Raw genomic sequence first — 18,618 nt, 5'->3', positions numbered from 1 at the left:
AATCATGTGTTGTTTTTAAATGAAATTATATGATATAATAAATACATACATTAAATAAGAAAGAAAATGGTTTTCTGTTCTGTCCTTAGTGGGGACTACTCCCCAGTGCCACTGTCCACTCATTTAAGTTGTGTTAGTGTCCCTTGAAGAAAAGTTATTCATAAGTAATTTATTGTTTGAATTCACTCTTCTGCAACACACCATCGGTGGGAAATTCAACTGTGATAGGCACTTTCATTTAAACAAAATTTTTAAAAAAATAAAAAATACACTTAAAAATCAGAATTTGCAGTTTTATGAAGTACGTTCAGTGTGGTTGACCATAATATGTCCATTATGTGATTATACATACATTTCAAATGGGTTAGTTGTAAATTATGCTAGCAATGCTAGGCTGAGGGCTAACTTTAGCACAAAATGTCTCCTCTGTTAGTGCCCACTCTGTTACATCCAATTGGCACTCTATTTTAAAAACAAAATGGCCCGGTTATGATTCACACACGCTCTAAAGTATTTTATTTTATTTTTTAATAATATTTAACTCATTGCCATTGACGGGACAAGATGCCCAATCCATTTTAACTAGAAAGGTCTGGCAGGCATTCTTAGCCAGCCGCTTCCAGTCAAATGGTTAGGACGTTTAGCGCCATCAATGAGTAAAATCAAAATTAAATAAAGAATTGATCATCTGTACTCACAGTACAAATTTTTACAGGGAAATTACATAATTATTGTGCCCATACATACTACTGAAATGCATAAATAAACACAATTTTTCCACTCATACACACTAATGACTCACAGTGTAGAAAAAAAGTCTTAAAGAGAGACCTACATTATAGAAAATGAAGGGATGGGAGAAACGTTCTTTTTTGGGGGGTCTAATTAAAATAATATTGTGTAGAAAATAAAAGATAATTGCCTTTTCGAATCGAACCTTTAATTTTTTCATGGATTCAACACATTTAAAAAATCAAAATCAAGTTATATGTAGTAACCCTATATGTGCTGCTAAATTATCATTCATGTACATATTTTACTTTCCTGTTTTTGTAGCGCAGTATGTTTCAATATAACCATTTGATCAAATAAAAAAAGCCATATTGTATCCATACAAAATATTTAAATGTGTTTGATAGCTAACTAATCTAAAACAAAACAAAACTAAAAACACTTCTATTCAATTGTTCTCAGACACAATTATGTCTAATTAATTAAAAGCAATGCAGACCTCTTATAACCTGTTAAACAATGTCTGACATGTAAACAAGATGTTTTGAAATGGCATAGGGCGTAACTCAATACTGCAGTAAAGTCAGAAGGTCACGCCCAGGTCTTAAAAAAGAAATGTTAGAACTACTGTACCGTGCAGGATTTTTTTTTTTTTTTTTACTGCACAGTTTTAGTCAGAATTCAGTATTCCACTTGAAGGAGACTTTCCATGTCAATTAAGTTTTTGAAAGGAAATGTAGTACAATTGGTACTACTAGTATGGAAAACACTTTATGCTTTTGGTAGTGATAGTAGATTCATAAAACTTTTTTGTCTCACTAACTTTAGTTTGACAACCACGCTGAATTGTCTCACTTGTGTTAAAGTGCTATTGGACATCATAGATACTGATATCAAGGAAAATAAGTTACCTCTTTGTTTTTTTTCTTTGTCAAGAGACATGTTTAATTGATAATGAATCACAGTAATACGCTTGCATACACACATGCTCACACACAGTATCAGAGAAAGAAGGAAACACAAAGTTGAAGTTGTAAAATAGGCCCCACCACGACAATAAAGTTCCTCAGCTCACAGGTTTTTGGACTTACCGTTCTTATCAATGTGTGTTGAAAATGTCTCTTAGCAGCTCTAGTAGTTGAGCACAAAAACAGCTGGCTCAGAAAAACAGCACCAGGCTCGCACGGTGATTCTGATAAGTCACATTTTTAGTTAGTGTGTTAGTTTGAAAAAAATGTGCTTAGGGGTTTGTAAACAGTACTTTGTGCAGCTCAAGTATCAAGTGTGTCCACACCAGTCTTGAGCTTAACAAAAGTTTGACATCAACACCTATGACTATGATGAGACGGTGGCTGCGGTGTGCAGCCTTTTGTTTTTCCACCTACAAGGCACAGGATAAATACGTAGCTGCGATGACAAGGGGGTTTGGCATCCGTGTAGCTCCCTTCAAGTTTTTTTTTTTTACTCCTGACTGGCTCGTCTCTTCTCCAGCTTCATTTTCAGTTCATCGTTGAGAGCTGCGAGTTGAGAGAAAAAAGAAGTGAAGGTCAAAATAAACAACTGCTTAGATTTGTTTCCTGTGTCCTTTAGCAGAGCAGCCTCAGAACATACAGTGTCAGTTAAAATTATCGTATTTTTTTTTACATTAGAAGTCGCTTTAGCAAAAAAATCTGGGCTATCACACCAGACAGGAGCCCAGGTGCAGGCTATGCAAAGAGGCCCCTGAGACAGTCCAGCACATCACAGCAGGGTGTAAGATGCTGGCAGGCAGCATACATGGAACGACAAAACCAGGTAACAGGCATAGTGTACAGGAACATCTGTGCCGAGTACGGACTGGAGACCCCTGAGTCAGAGTGGGAAACACCTCCAAAGGTGGTCGAGAACAACCGAGACAAGATCCTGTGAGACTTCCAGATCCAGACAGACAAACTGGTGATGGCCAACCAGCCTGACATAGTGGTGGTGGATAAACATCAGAAGACAGCAGTAATGAAAGATGTAGCAATCTCGAGCGATAGCAACATCAGGAAAAAAAGAGCTCAAAAAGCTGGAGAAATATCAAGGGTTGAAGGAAGAGTTGGAGAAAATGTGGGGAGAGAGGATAACAGTGGTGCCAGTAGTGATCAGGACACTAGGGGCAGTAACCCCCAAGCTGGGTACATGGCTCCAACAGATACCTGGAACAACGTCTGACATCTCCGTTCGGGAAGAGCGCAGTCGTAGGGACAGCTAAGATCCTGCGCAGAATCCTTGAGCTCCAAGGCCTCTGATAGAGGACCCGAGCTTGAAAGGAAAGACCATACCGCCTGGGTGGGCGAGACAACGATTTTTTTTTTTTTTTAATATACACTGTTTATATATACATACTAGTATATTATGGTAAGAATAAAATGAAGAATAACTGGCTAAATAAGCGCCTGTTAACATAACCTATTACAGGTAACTACATTTATACCAAATCCATTCTTGTATCACTTCTAAAACATTTCGCCAAGTCTGGAAGTAAAGGTCAACGTTATTATTGTTAACGAAAATGAATGAAATATTGAAAACTAGAATTGAAAAAAAAAAAAAAATTGGAGGTTAACTGAAAACTAAACTAAAACTTTGATGGGAAAAAAAAACTAACTGAAAACTCAAAACTTTATTTTAAATTAACGACACTAATCCAGTGATTCTTAACCTGGGTTCGATCGAACCCGAGGTTTTGTGAGTTAGTCTAAGCCGGTTCGGTGAAGGTTAAGACAAGCAGGCCGCCATCTTTGGACGCTGACTAAATCCAGGCCAAGTGGTGTTTTAGACCAGGTGGTTAGGAGCTGGTTAGTTCCCAATTTACAGACCTTATTCAAATTCTTTCGACTGCTAATCCTCTATCTGATGGAAGGCGAAACTGATTTGCTCAGTGGAAGGTTGACTCTCACTTGGTATGAGAAAGTACAACAGACCTACGGGTAACATGCAATGCGGCGACATAAAAAAACAACAACATTAGCATCACATAAGTGAGGCAAGGATGGATAAAATGAGAATGTCGACATGAAAACAAGAATAGAAACAGTGTGAACTAAGAGTTTAATGTCATTTTCCAACGTAAAAAATAAGATGAAAAGGCAAAATTATTTGTTGTAAATTTACACTTCATTAGATTTGTGAGTAGATTCATGTTTATTTCTTTTAACATCATGACTGTGTACAAATTTGGTGATCATTTTGTGCAGGGTGTTTCATGAAATTTGATATAATTTGAGAAGTAAAAATGATAGAAACTGCACGGTCAAGGTTAATGTAACTAAGCAGGTTTAATGTTGAACAATACAGTAGTTATAAAAATTATCTGAACCTTTTGGAATTTCTCACATTTCTGCATATAATCATCATCAAATGTGATCTGATCTTTGTCAAAGTCACACAGATTAGAAAAAAAACTGTCTGCTTTAACTAAAACCACCCAAACATTTATAGGTTTTCATATATTAATGAGGATAGTATGCAAACAATGACAGAAGGGGGAAAAATAAGAAAGTGAACCATCACATTTAATATTTATTTTGGCAGCAATAACTTCAACCAGATGCTTTCTGTAGCTGCAGATTAGACTGGCACATCAATCAGGATTCATCTTGGCCCATTATTCTCTACAAAACTGCTGTAGTTCAGTCAGATTCCTGGGATGTCTGGCATGAATCGCAGTCTTTAGGTCAGTGGTGTCCAAACTATTCCACATAGGGCCACAGTGGGTGCTGGATTTCATTCCTACATAACAAGACGACATCTTTTCACCATTCTGGTGTCTCACAAGTGTAATCAGTTGATTGCAGTCAGGTGCTGCTTGTTTAAGCACAAACTTCATTGGTTAAACTGTCTGGGCTCGATTGGTAGGAACTAAAACCAGGACCCACAGCGGCCCTTGAGGACAGGTTTGGACACCCATGCAGTTTAGGTCATGCCACAGCATCTCAATGGGGTCCAAGTCTTGACTTTAACTTGGACAGGTTTGGACACCCATGCTTTAGGTCATGCCAGAGCATCTCAATGGGGTTCAAGTCTGGACTTTAACTTGGACATTCCAGAATGTGTATTTTGTTCTTCGAAAACCATTCTGAAGTTGATTCACTTCTGTTTTTGGATTAATGTCTTCTTGCAGCATTCATCCTCTTTTTAGCTTCAACTGTTTGACAGACGGCCTTAGGTTTTCCTGCAAAACATCTTGATAAACTTTTGAATTCATTTTTCCATTAATGATTGTGAGTTGTCCAGGCCTTGAGGCAGCAAACAGCCCCAAATCATGATGCTCCCTCCACCATGCTTTACGGTGGGGGTGAGGTGTTGATGTTGGTGAGCTGTTCCATTTTTCCTCCACACATGACGTTGTGTGTTACTCCCAAACAATTCAACTTTGGTTTCATCAGTCCACAAAATATTTTGCCACAACTTCTGTGGAGTGTCCAAGTGACTTCTTGCAAATATTATACGAGCAACAATGTTTTTTTTTTTTAGACAGCAGTGGCGTCCTCCGTGGAGTCCTCCCATGAACACCATTCTTGGTCATAGTTTTACATATAGTTGATGTGTGCACAGATATATTGGACAGTGCTAGTGATTTCTGTATGTTTTTAGCAGACACTCTAGGGTTCTTTTTTTACCTCTCTGTGTATTCTGCACGGAACTCTTGGCGTCATCTTTGGTAAACGGCCACTCCTTGGGAGATACGCAACATTGCCAAACTCTTTCCATTTGTAGACAACTTCTCTGACTGTTGACTGATGAACATCCAGACTTTTAGAGATGGTTTTGTATCCTTTCCCAGCTTTATACAAATCAACGATCCTTGATCGCAGGTCTTCAGACAGTTTTTTTGACCGAGCCATTATGCACATCAGATAATGCTTCTCATCAAGACAATTCTTACTGGGTGTGTATTTTATAGTGGGCAGGGCAGCTTTAAACCACTCATCAGTGATTGGGCTCACACCTGACTTAAAATGTTTGGTAAATATTGGTTTCAATTGCTCTTTAAAAAGTCTCCTAAGCAATGGCGTACTTGGCAATTTTGGGGCCTAAAGCGAACGTATCCAGGGGCCCTCTTCATGGGTCAGGGGTTAAAAAGGTGAGAAGGGTGTTCAGGAAATATGTTCTGGTACGCTAGGGCTGTCCTAAACGACAAATTTTCTCCTGATTAGTCACCCGACTAGTTTTACGATTAGTCGACTGATCTAATAATTTTCTTAATTTTTACTAATTGAGCAATGAAATTTTTGTTGACGCTTATTAATTCACAAAACCATTTTGGAACACTTAAATTCTTTATTAAAGTACAAAGAAATCATGTAAATAACAATAATTAATCACAAATAAACAATGAAGTTAAATGCTGATAGCATTTACTAGTGCAAAAGAATGGAAAGTAAACAGATTCAGAAAACCGACTTTGCTTTTCCAACATTATTCAAAACAATTCTTAAAAAAAAAAAAAAAATCTAGCATTATTATTATAGTATACTACTATATATAATAGTAGTATAATAATTATAATATTTTATTCATTGCCAATCATATTTGTCATAAAGCGTGTCATTTGAAAGCTATTCTTAGTGTAGAATCTGTATTCTGTAGTATTTACTCAACATATTATAATGTTAATTCTGAAGTATGTGGGATTAACTCCAGAAATCGTTATTTATATGACGAACATGACGTGCTTTTATTTTGAAATGTTCACCGGAGGTACGTTCACTAAACCGCTAACCTTAAGGTTTACACTCCGTAAAAAAACATTCTTCGTCATTGCTTGTGGTGTCACAAATAGATTTAATTTTTAGCAAATGCTGTTAACCAGCTGTTGAGTGTTATTGTACGACTGATTGGAACTGGACTGCATTGTTTTTCCACAGGGTGTGCTGTCGTGTATTTTATGTTCGGTGTGAAGAAGAAGAAGAAAGTTAAAAGAGGCATTAGCAGCCTCCGGCCTGTTCTCAAATTCTCCCTCACTGCACTTTGGCTCTCATGGAGAGCACGTTCGCTCATGTGTTCGAAATAAACGATAGCCGACGTGCAAAGTAGCAAGTGAGCTGTAAAAAGAACAAGCTTAGTGTGGTGAAAAACGCAGGAGAGCTAAGTGAAGCTAGCGAACAGCTAAGCGGAGCTAAGCAATGCTAAACGGAGCTAAGCGAAACTAAACGGCACTAAATGAAGCTAAGCGACTGATACTCAGTCCGTCGTCGTGGAACAGTCCATTGTAGTGCGTGTGTTGGAGAGAGAGATAATATAAATGCAGCATTCAAATGGCTTTCTTTTTTGTTTTGTTATTTGTTTGTTTGGTATGCTGACATAATTATACATGATGAATAGTTGGGGGTGCTGCTGGCTCGGGTGGCCCAAGCCCTTGCTCGTTGGGGCAAGGGCAGCTGGTTGGGGGCCCCTTATTGGTTGGGGGCCCCCTATTGGTTGGGGGCCCCCTATTGGTTGGGGGCCTAGGGCGATCGCCTACTTCGCCTGAATATGCTCCTAAGGCAGAGGGTTCATTTACTTATTTTCCCCCTTTTGTCATTGTTTGCATACAGCCTCATTAAATATGAAAACCTATAAATGTTTGGGTGGTTTTAGATAAAGGAGACACTGTATTTTCATCTGTGTGATTTCGAAAAAGATCAAATCACATTTGATGGGGATTTTAAGCAGAAAAGTGAGAAATTCCAAAAGGTTCAGATACTTTTTCATACCACTGTATAAGATATAGTCCTCCAAATTTGAATGAAAAATTCTAAAATATGCGCATTGGGCCAGTCTTTTTTTTTTGGTTTGATGATGCTGCAGGCATAAAATGAAAGCATACATTTTTACCTATTTCAAAACATGTTGTCCAAATGAGACAAGATTTGAATGGAAATTCACTTGAGTTTTAGCTTGCTAGCTTAGATATATCGATTTTGAATTTGGAGAAAATGTTTTTTTCTAATTCAAAGGGTTCGGTTAATGCACGTGTGAATGAATGTCGTGGGCACTAATCCCTTCGTTTTGGTATTTTAGTTAAGGCACCATAAATCCATCTGCTGTGGGTGCACGCCCTCTACTGGCTAACTCGTAATGAAGGCATCAATATATTTGCAATAATTCAATCAGCACTGATTAAAAAAATAAAATAAAATCATGCTCCGAGGATCTACAGATACTGGCCAATTCTACATAGCTACCAAGACGATCGGCTCACAAATTACAATAGTGTCCACAAGAACAACAACAACAACTTGAGCGGTGAATTAACAGGCCTTCAGCCTGTAAAAATGAAAACTATAATAAAAACCTGAAAATACACTTAAAAAGTACAAGTAATTACAACTAACTGAATTAGAGACAACGACAAAAAATAAAATGAACAAAATAAAAACTATTGTAACCTTTGGTTGAAGTCATGCCTTGAGCGCCCTTCTCATTTAGCGTTGGGGGTAAAAAAAAAAAAAACGTCTAAGTCGCAGACCCAGCCAAACTATCGTTAAAAAAATGTGTGATTTATGGCACAAATAATATTTGATTCAAGTCAGAGAAACCCGGTACTTGCTTAAAGGCCTTTTTAGGACTTGCACACCTAGGGAGCCTGGGCATAAAATTGAGCCGTTTTTCAAACTTGACACATTCGGCTATTATTTATTATTTTGGAGATCCTGGAATGGATTTATGACAATACCATTCATTTCACTTTGAAAAGAGGAAACAACTATTTTGAGCCATTGAACAAACTAACTCAAACAAGCATTTTGAGCCATTTAACAAAATAACTCTTAGACTGGCATTGATGGTGATGGACGTCCAATCTATTTGAGCTGGGAGGGTTAGCAGCAATCAAAAGTTGAAGTAGATTGGACGTCCACTGCCATCAGTAGCACTGAAGCATGATCATTCACTGCCATCCTTCCCAGTTTAAATGGATTAGACTTGAATGAATGTAACTGCAGCACTTACACTGTGCGAGGGGGGAAGGTGATAAAATGAGTCGTCTCATGGGGTTGGTGGGCGAGGCAGGCACTGATGAGGTCAGAATGCGGCGGTCCGGTGCAGGGGAGCGCGGCGGGGGGCTGCTGGGCCAACGATCTGCACCGACTATAAATAAGTCATTGGTCCTGATTGTCTTTTTCTGTTGAGAACTGTTTAGAGACAAACCTTGCTTTGGGGGCAGTGCAGGAGCCTTTGGCAGGGGGCTGGTGGGGGCGGTGTGGAGAATCCTTTCTCCATTCTCATCATTGGCAGAAACGTAAGCTGAGGACAAAAAAAAAAAAAAGTGATTACACTACTTAGAGAAAAAAGGAAGCAAATACTGTTGATTACAGTGAATCACAAAAGTCAGTACACCCCTCGCATTTCTGCAGATGTTTAAGTATATCTTTTCAATGGGAAACACTGACAAAATTTGGTACAATGAAAAGTAGTCTGTGTGCAGCTTATACTATAGAGTTAATCTATTTTCCTCTCAAAATGACTCAAAATATAGCCATTAATATCTAAACCCCTGGCAACAAAAGTGAGTACACCCCTTAGAAATTACATACATCCCTAAATGTCCAAATTTAGTACTGCTTGTCATTTTCCCTCCAAAATGTCATGTGACTCGTTACAGGAGTGCTGTCAGCATTGCTACAGAGATTGAAAAGGTGGGGAGTCAGTTTGTTAGTGCTCTGACCATACGCCGCATTCTACATCAAATTGGTGTGCATGGCTGTCACCCCAGGAGGAAGCCTCTTCTGAAGACGGTACACAAACAGTTTGCTGAACACATGTCAACAAAGCACATGGATTACTGGAACCATCTCCTATGGTCTGATGAGACGGGCAGGCTTTCATGTGTACTAACAGACTGACCCCCCACCTCTTCAATCTCTGTAGCAATGCTGAAAGCACTCCTGTAACCAGTCACATTTTGGAGGGAAAATGACAAGCAGTACTCAATTTGGACATTTGGGGATGTACGTAGTTTCTAAGGGATGTACTCACTTTTGTTGCCAGGGGTTTAGATATTAATGGCTATATTTTGAGTGGAAATTAAATTAACTCTTAACTAACTGAACTAACTCTTAAGCTCCACACAGACTACTTTTCATTGTGTCAAAGTGTCATTTTGTCAGTTTTGTCCCCTGAAAAGATATACTTAAATATCTGCAGAAATGCGAGGCGCACTGTATTTATACATACATACATATATATATATATATATATATATACATATACATATATGTGTGTGTGTGCGTGCGTGTGTGTGTGTATATCTATATTTAAAAACTCACTGATATTCTCCTCATAAGGCTCTTCTAGGAGAAAAGGTTGCAGAGTGCCAGCTGTCTTTTCCACCAGGGCATCGATGACATCGTGAAGGGTTGCACAGGGAATCTGCAGAACAGAAAGCCCCCATTTATTTATGAGTTGTCAGATTATGCAAAAACGACTCAACCATATTTCCAGCAAATTTATGAAGCAATAATGACACAGAATGGATGAGCTCACTCACTGTCTGTTACTGAGCATATGTTTCATCAGGATTACACAAAGAATGGATGAATGAATCAATCAGTTGATGGTGAGTGCGGATTAAAAAAACAACAACATAGTGTTATTTTAAATTGAGGTTTTCCTTAACAATATTTAGAACTCACTTTGAATTTTGAATTATCACAGTTAATTACTTGCAGAATTCAAAGTACTGTACTGCTAATTTGAATAGATACCTGTTGTGAACATCATCCTGGCTTGCTCATTTTGCACATTTCTAATGCACCGTTGTGCAGTACACCATTTCCCAGATTATTTATTTACATTTTTTAAATCCATATTTTTATTTTACTTTTATTACTTTATTTATTACATTCTCAACACTGTGCGGGTGCTGAGAATGCAACAACATTTCGTTCTGTATTCACTTGTGCATTGCAGAATGACAAATAAATGTATCTATCCATCCATCTTGCATCTATCTACTCTACATGTATATTTTTTTAAACAAATGTGGAGAATGAAATATGAAAGAAACAAATTACTGCAATGTTTAACACTACCATTATTATTATTATTTTTTTTTTTTACAAAGGATATGGCTAGTTGTGTGCATGTAGTAACAACAACACAAGACATGTTATGGTGAAAAAAAAGCTTAAAATGATAGAGAAAAACTGAGACCAATTTTGGATTCTACAACCAAAAAGTTGTTATAATAGCTCTCAGATTTACACCCCCCCCCCCCCCCCCCCCAAAACAAAAAAGTACCTAACACATCCATAAAAATAATGCAACAGAGTGCACACTAAATAAACCAAACCCAGGGCAATTATGATTACTCACTGAGGTCCTCAAAAACATGTTTTAGTGTGAGGTCAAATTTAAATCTTGTTGTGCTCTGATAAATAGAGATTCCAGCACTGCATTCAGTTATTTCCACCGCTTATGACAAATTAAACTTACTGGATTCTCCACATCAATCACATAGCCACCCTGGTCCCTCTGGGTTACTCGGTAATGTCTGAAGACTGAGCTGTATAGGGGCACAAAATGATAAATATGAAGTGCTCAGATGTTCAATTTAGAAACTCATGTTCGAACAGCACATTTTTACCCATTGAGGTCCTGCCGCGTGGTAACGGCTAATGAGCTGCCATCTCTTCCGGGACGCAGTAGCATGTTGCCACAATCTGGGTGTCTGTCCAAGAGGACTTCGGCCTCAGTTCGCGACACCGGGCGAAAGCACCTGCATCCACACCCACATGTTAAAAAAAGTACTGCAATGCAATACCACAGAAATATCAACCAGCCAGGACCTTAGCCGTGTCATCTTTGCAATGTCATAATTTTAAATACAGCACTTGCATTGGATGTGGTTTGTAAGAATTTCTTGGAAAACCTACGCGGGAATCTCCCCCACTAAAGGAACAGAGAGAGGCGAAGGGGGTGCTCTTGTGGGAGTGCGACTTCTCCGCCGGGACCTTTCTTTATCCACTACCTCCTTCAGCATTTGCAGCTGGCCCGGCAGCAATGTGAGGCTTGATGGTACATTCAGCTGTCACATAAGAGGAAAAAAAAAATCTTATCAGGTGAAACAATGAGGACAATAAAAAGTGTTAAAAAATAAAAAATGTGCTTACATCTATGACAGAGTAGAGGAAACCTTTCCACAGCTCCCTTGATTCCAGGTTGGGTGCCTAAAAAAAAAAAAAGTGCAACTAGCTTGAGATATCTATTCTTTATCCACAACGAAGAATAACTCTTATTAATGCCGGATCTAATCACGTGTGAAATTTGTAACTGAAAAAAAAAAATAAAAAATTAGCTGTCCTGCTTAGATCCCGACAATGGGAATCTGAGTGTCCTTAGAGTCTAATCAGTTTTAATGTGCCACATGGGAGTTTGATATATTTCCACTGTGGTACTTTTTTTGTTTTGTTTTGTTTGAGAAAGCAGCGGACAGAAAAGGGGTTTAGAAGGACAAAGCGAAGAAGAAAAGAACAAACAACAAAAACATATATTGCTTAACACCTATTCTACCTAAGAACGTAGTGGTGCTATCGTAACCTAATTATATTTATCCATGGACACCATAGAGGAGGCTGGTAACCCGGGAGAAAGAGGAGGGAAGGTAACTTTAAAAGAAATGTGATTAGGTTGGGTAGGGCACACAATTCCAGCAATCTGAGGTGGGGGAGCCAGTATTGTGAAAATCAACAGCAAGTGTTTATAGGTTGACAACATCCTACTATACAGTATACTACTTCATCGCTAATCCCGGCACCGACAATGTAATTTACCTGAATATGCCTAGTTGCACCAAGTCATGCGTGAACCCACTCTTTATCCGCAACGAAGAACAACTATTATTAATACCAGACCTAATCGCGTGTGAAAATTGTGACTGAAATTACTGTTATTTTGGTTTCTCCATCTTTCATGCGCAGAATCAGTCTGGCAGCTTCCAAATTTCTGTCCCGGCTGCAGTCATCCCTTAAGGACACGAACCCACTGAGCTCCAGTTTCTCTACATACTGCAAAACACACAAACAGGTGATTTGGTTCTCACAGAGACCCACCACGTCTACTACATCATACTTACGTGAGTGTCCTTGGAATTATTAAAGAAATACAATGCATTCCCACACAAACATGTCCACAAACGCTTGGGTGCCTGGAACAGAGAAAATAAAGTGTAAAGTGGAGGTTAAAGTGGCTGTTGAAGTCATGTTCAAAAGTTGAAAGCGACCAAAATCACTTATATTCAGTGGTACCTCTACATACGAAGTTAATTTGTTCCAGGACCTTGTTCATGAGTCGAAATGGTCGTATGTTGATATTTTTCTATCATTTCCATCTTCATGTCAATGGTAAGCCTCACATTTTCCGTTTTTTTCATCACCTGCACTAACATTCTTGGAACCCATGTTGATTTCTCTCACAAGAAAATCCGTCTTCCGTCCGTCTTGCGGGAAAACAAAGAAACTGCTGCGCATAAATCGTCATATTTCGAGCATGTCGTTGGATGTAGAAACAAATGGAGAGTAAAATTTTACGTCAGATATCAAAAAGATTGTGTGTTGATGCGATCGTATGTTGAGGTACCACTGTACCAAGAAGACGCTGCACTTAATTTTCTTCATCTAGTTTCGGAGGTGTCTTAAAGATATGAGTGTCCAGACCTAAAATTGTTTTTATAGGAGTCTTCGCTAGGACAATTTTTTTGCACAGAATTTTAAACGCAGACATTGAATATGAGCACTGTGTGGTGACGGTAAACTCACCTCAACTCACTTAACATTTAAAAAATAGTGACATATTCTTTAAAAAATTGCATTTAAGAGGTTTTTCACCACTCCCATTTGAAATTTAGTTAGACTAAACAACACATACACTGGTATGAAAAAGTATCTGAACCTTTGGGAATGTCTCACATTTCTAGATAAAATCACCATCAACTGTGATCTGATCTTTGTCAAAATCACACAGATGTGAAAACAGTGTCTACTTTAACAGAAACCACCCAAACATTTATAGTTTTTCATATTTTAATGAGGAAAGTATGCAAACAATGACAGAAGGGGGAGGTGGAAATAAGTAAGTGAACCATCACATTTAATAATTTGTGCCCCCCCCCCTTGGCAGTAATAACTTTAACCAGACGCTTTCTGTAGCTGCAGATCAGTCTGGCACATCGATCAGGACTAATCTTGGCCCATTCTTCTCTACTAAACATCTGTAGTTCAGTCAGATTCCTGGGATGTCTAGCATGCATCGCTGTCTTTAGGTCATGCCACAGTATCTCAAAGGGGTTCAAGTGTGGACTTTAACTTGGCCACTCCAGAACATCTATTTTGTTCGTCAGAAATCATTCTGAAGTTGATTTACTTCTGTGTTTTGGATCATTGTCTTGTTGCAGCATCCATCTTCTTTTTAGCTTCAACTGTCTGACGGCCTCTGGTTTTCCTGCAAAACATCCTGACAAACCTTTGAATACATTCTTCCATTAATGATTGCAAGTTGTCCAGGTAGCAAAACAGCCCCAAATCATGATGCTCCCTCCACAGTGCTTCACGGTGGGGATGAGGTGTTGATGTTGGTGAGCTGTTCCATTTTTCCTCCACCCATGACATTGTGTGTTACTCCCAAACATATCAAACTTTTTTCGTCAGTCCACAAAATATTTTGGCCCAACTTTTGTGGAGTGTACATGTATCTTTTTGGGAACATTAAAGGAGCAACAATGATTTTTTGAGACAGCAGTGGCTTCCTCTGTGGAGTCCTCTCTTGAACACCATTCTTGGCCATAGTTGTACATATAGTTTATGTGTGCACAGAGATATTGGACAGTGCCAGTGATTTTCTAAGCCTTTAGCACACTCTAGGGTTCTTTTTTACCTCTCTGAGTATTTTGCGCTTAACTCTTGGCATCATCTTTGGTGGACGGCCACTCCTTGGGAGAAAACAGTGCCAAACTCTCTCCATTTGTAGACAACATCTCTGACTGTTGATTGATGAACATCCAGACTTTTAGAGATGTTTTTGTATTATTTCCCAGCTTTATATAAATCCACAATTTTTGATCCCAGGTCTTCAGACAGCTCTTTTGACTGAGCCATGATGCACATCAGACAATGCTTCTCATCGAGACAGTTCTTTCCAGGTGTGTGTTTTATAGTGGGCAGGGCAGCTTTAAACCACTCATCAGTGATTGGGCACACACCTGACTCAAATTGTTTGGGAAAAATTGGTTTAAATTGCTCTTTAAGTCTCCTTAGGCAGAGGGTTCACTTACTTATCCCCCCACCCCTTCTGTCAGTTTGCATGCTATTCTCATTAAAATATGAAAACCTATATATGTTTGGGTGCTTTTAGTTAAAGCACTTTTTTTCATCTGTGCGATTTTGACAAAGATTAAATCACATTTGATGGTGATTTTAAGCAGAAATGTGAGAAATTCCAAAAGGTTCAGATACTTTTTCATAACACTGTAAATAATCTTTGCTGGAGTGCCATAACCCTTTAAGCAACGGATTCCACACGGGAGCACATGTAGACAACCAACATAACATTACACTGCCGAGTATTCTTTATCCTCTGTAAAGATAAATGAATATGAGTGCCATAACGATAAAATGAATTACCTACCGTATATTCATCCAAGTGACTGTTGAATTGATGTAGAGTAATACCAACTGTAATTCTTGAAGTATATTTAACTCAGCGGCCACCATTGACAGTGATTGCCATCCTATCCATTTTGAATAAAAACGGATATCTATCGCCGTCAATGGCAGCCTATGAGTTAATTGATGTGATTGTTGGTTTTTGTTTCGTAAAACTTTATACAGTAAGATTTTCCAAACATTACTAAATATGTTGGGGGTTTTTTTAGGGGACGGCATCACTGCATCTATTTTTTTTCTGCCAATGAGATGGCTGGTGAATGGGCAGCAGCTGTAGCCAGTGGACTGTTTTTGCCTGCACCTGAGCCTGGCTCAAATGGCAAGCCCTAGCCTGCGGTAAAACCATCTTAATTGAGAGCCCGGGTGTCCCTGAGGGGATGGGATCCCCCTTGTGTCATCACCATGCATTGATGAGACAGATATTTTTCAGCATTTCAAAAGATACACTGAAAATACACACCAGGGAGCATGCTGTTACTATGGCTACAACATTCTCCTGCCAAGCTCACTGGATATGTGATTCAGTCTATAAACCTTCTGACATTTTACTTCGTTCTGAAGACAATGAGGCGGTTGTTTCTTATCTAAAAACAAGACGTATCTAGGAAGAAAATCACTGCATGTACCAACGTTCACTCGCCGCCTCGCCCATTCCCTCACAATAAGGAAGTTAACAGCCCGTGGGGAAACACCGGTTCGAACCTACCTTTTCTTTAGGTCCTCGCTTCTCCAGGTAGCCCTCGTAGTAACAGGGCGGGAGTTGCGCGCGGGTTCCACCCGACCCAGTGCGCTGCCTGACGTGTGCAGCCGCCATAAGTGTCGCCGGCTGAGCACCACCACGACACCACTACCACCATCAGAGGACAAAGGGGCGCACAGAGCAATCCGGGCGAGGGACACGCCTTCTCCCGATGAGATGGTGCTGTGGCAATAAGCCAACAGCTGGCTGGTGGACCATGCTGTGTTTGGGAGGGGGGTCACAGATGGGGGGCTGTGCATGCACTCTGCAGATTAAATATTGGTTGAGGGGAATTGTGTCCAAAATATTCTCATGCTTTGTGGAAAATGTGTATAACAATTGTATGTGGTAAATCTAAGCTTTATTAATTAATTAATTAATTTATTTTAAAAAAGGCAATTAACTTTTTCACTTTAGTGTTACACATCCATTTACCCCAGCAGTAGTGCAGGGGTCCAGTGTCGGATAAATTCCAGGACTGGTGTCACAAAATCAAGGGCGTAGGTTTGGTCTCAACATTGGTAGGGGCGCTATAACAGCATAGGCCTTACCTGCATATACATTTTTTGCTGGGGATGGGACATTAATAAGACCATACAGGTTGGGTATATTTCTCAAAAATAGCTGGTTCCTGCGTAAAAATGAAAGAAGTTAAAGTTATTTTCATAGGAGAAAGTCATTTTTCAAAATGCTTGCTTCAAATAAAGGAAATTTAAAGTGGTTGTTTTTATTATAATTTTTTTTTTTTGGGGGTGGGGGGTAAAAATGTGCATAGGCTGCAAATAAAAATATATTTTTTAAATGATGTAAAAAAATAAATACATTTTAACTATGGAATAAATGCACAGATGAATTCACATTAACAGTACAACGTACGTTTACAGGTTAGCAACTTCACACAGTTTCATGTTGTGCTAACTGTGATGCAGGTCGACTTTGACATTGACATCTTTTTACATTACTTATAGTGGCTGCTGCTGCTGCTGGCCGAAAAAAAAAAATCCACTATCCCTCCTCCTTAAAGGCGGCGGAGGAGGCAGCATGTCGATATGCATTTCTGTCGGGAGTGTGTGAATATGGTGGCTCTAGTCATCAGCCAATCAAACTTGTGTTTGAGGGGGGGGGAAATGGACCGGCACATACAGCAAGTGAAAAGGGGTAAATGTAAGTCTGAACATAATGACAGTAATTCACTTCAAAATGGTAGGGTCAGTTCTATCCTTACAACATATGTGAAGACAATCTAAATTACCTATATAACTGAACTCATTATATAATGAAAATAAGGTTGCTTAAAAGTTGGTGGGGATAATTTGAGCATCCTTAAGAGTTAGTGGTTTTATGTCCCTACCGTCCCTATGCAAACTTACGCCCTTGCACATAATACACAATTTCAACCCACTTTTCCATTTGAATGTAACAAAGAAGTCTGGGAAATTGTCCAAGGCACATAATACTGCACTTTCAATTGAGGATACTGAAAATTAGGGCCCGAGCACCAAGTGTGCGAGAGCCCTATTGTAATGCAAAGGATTATTCTTTTTCAGGGCAAATGAAAATGGCCAATTTGGAGGTCTGGACATGCTCGAAAACTCACCAAAATTTGTACAAACATGCGGCTTTACGTGAATTTCGATAATTTTGCAACGTTGCGCCTAGGGAGTTAGTTGGATCCAACTCAAAATTCGTGAGACTGTTCATGAGACGGAAATCTTGAATTATCAAAATGGTGAGTTTTCATTCACAGGTCTGACCTGGGCGGGGTGCCAAAGTCGACCATTTTTGTGGCAACACGCTAAATTAAGTAAACAACTAATGACTTCCTGATACAAGGTGCAGTATTTTTCATATCCGGCATGTACGTGAGGTATGACAGTCTGAAAACAACTGCATTGAACTATTACCCATTAGGCCTGGAGCCCCTCGCTTGGAAAAGGAAACGCCCTTTTTTTTACTAGACAGGTTCCTCCTCCAAGGGAAAAAAAAATTGACCTCAAACCTGCATTAGGGGAGCCTTATGACATGTGTTCAGGTGCCTGATGAAATTTATTAAGGTTTCGTTGAAGCAGAGGGGTCCAAACAGGAAAGTAATAATGACTTTCGCCATTTTGTCTCACCACAAATTTTGAACTGTCATAACTTGGGAGATATACAACATATATGTATCAAACTTCCCGTGCTTGGTAAGAGTCGTAACCTGAAGAGTCCTGTAGGGCTCATTTGCACGTGGCAACAAAACGTCACTCATGTTGTTGTATTGTTTGCCATTAAAAGGAAGTAGATTTCTTCAGGGGACTTTGTCAGTTTGTAGAGCCACGGAATTTGACACACTTGGTCAAATTGGCTCAATGGCGTACTGCACGCATGCTGTTTTTAGACCGTGACGTTGCATCATAAAGCGAAAGTAAAGCCGAAGTGGGACATTATAGACCCGCCCTCGTATTGAAACAATGTTATTTGTGCTACTTTTCTCCGGTAATC

At 39.2% G+C, this 18,618-nt stretch overlaps 1 protein-coding gene across 4 annotated transcripts; it reads right to left on the bottom strand.

Annotated features, from left to right (window-relative positions):
* Window positions 1-1,649: 1,649 nt before the first annotated feature.
* stap2a (signal transducing adaptor family member 2a) lies at window positions 1,650-16,363 on the bottom strand. Of its 4 annotated transcripts, none has more exons than XR_009067058.1 (12): window positions 16,105-16,363; window positions 12,815-12,886; window positions 12,627-12,746; window positions 11,853-11,909; window positions 11,616-11,767; window positions 11,327-11,458; window positions 11,176-11,245; window positions 10,008-10,110; window positions 8,890-8,985; window positions 8,692-8,829; window positions 2,913-3,041; window positions 1,650-2,249 (listed from the first exon to the last, which is right to left on the bottom strand). XR_009067058.1 is itself a non-coding variant. In XM_057858426.1 (11 exons), exons 1-11 carry the CDS (start codon window positions 16,210-16,212, stop codon window positions 2,194-2,196), a joined length of 1,104 nt encoding a protein of 367 aa, XP_057714409.1. In that variant the 5' UTR covers window positions 16,213-16,362; the 3' UTR covers window positions 1,650-2,193. The 4 variants fall into 4 exon arrangements, 2 of the variants coding, with proteins under 2 accessions (XP_057714409.1, XP_057714410.1); XR_009067059.1 differs by having other exon boundaries at window positions 8,692-8,820; XM_057858426.1 differs by lacking the exon at window positions 2,913-3,041 and having other exon boundaries at window positions 16,105-16,362.
* Between the last annotated feature and the right edge of the window lie 2,255 nt (window positions 16,364-18,618).

Source organism: Corythoichthys intestinalis, chromosome 14, assembly GCF_030265065.1.
Source record: "Corythoichthys intestinalis isolate RoL2023-P3 chromosome 14, ASM3026506v1, whole genome shotgun sequence".
Lineage (NCBI taxonomy): Eukaryota > Metazoa > Chordata > Actinopteri > Syngnathiformes > Syngnathidae > Corythoichthys > Corythoichthys intestinalis.
Note: the sequence above shows the minus strand (reverse complement) of the source record. Positions and strands in the feature narration are given on the sequence as shown.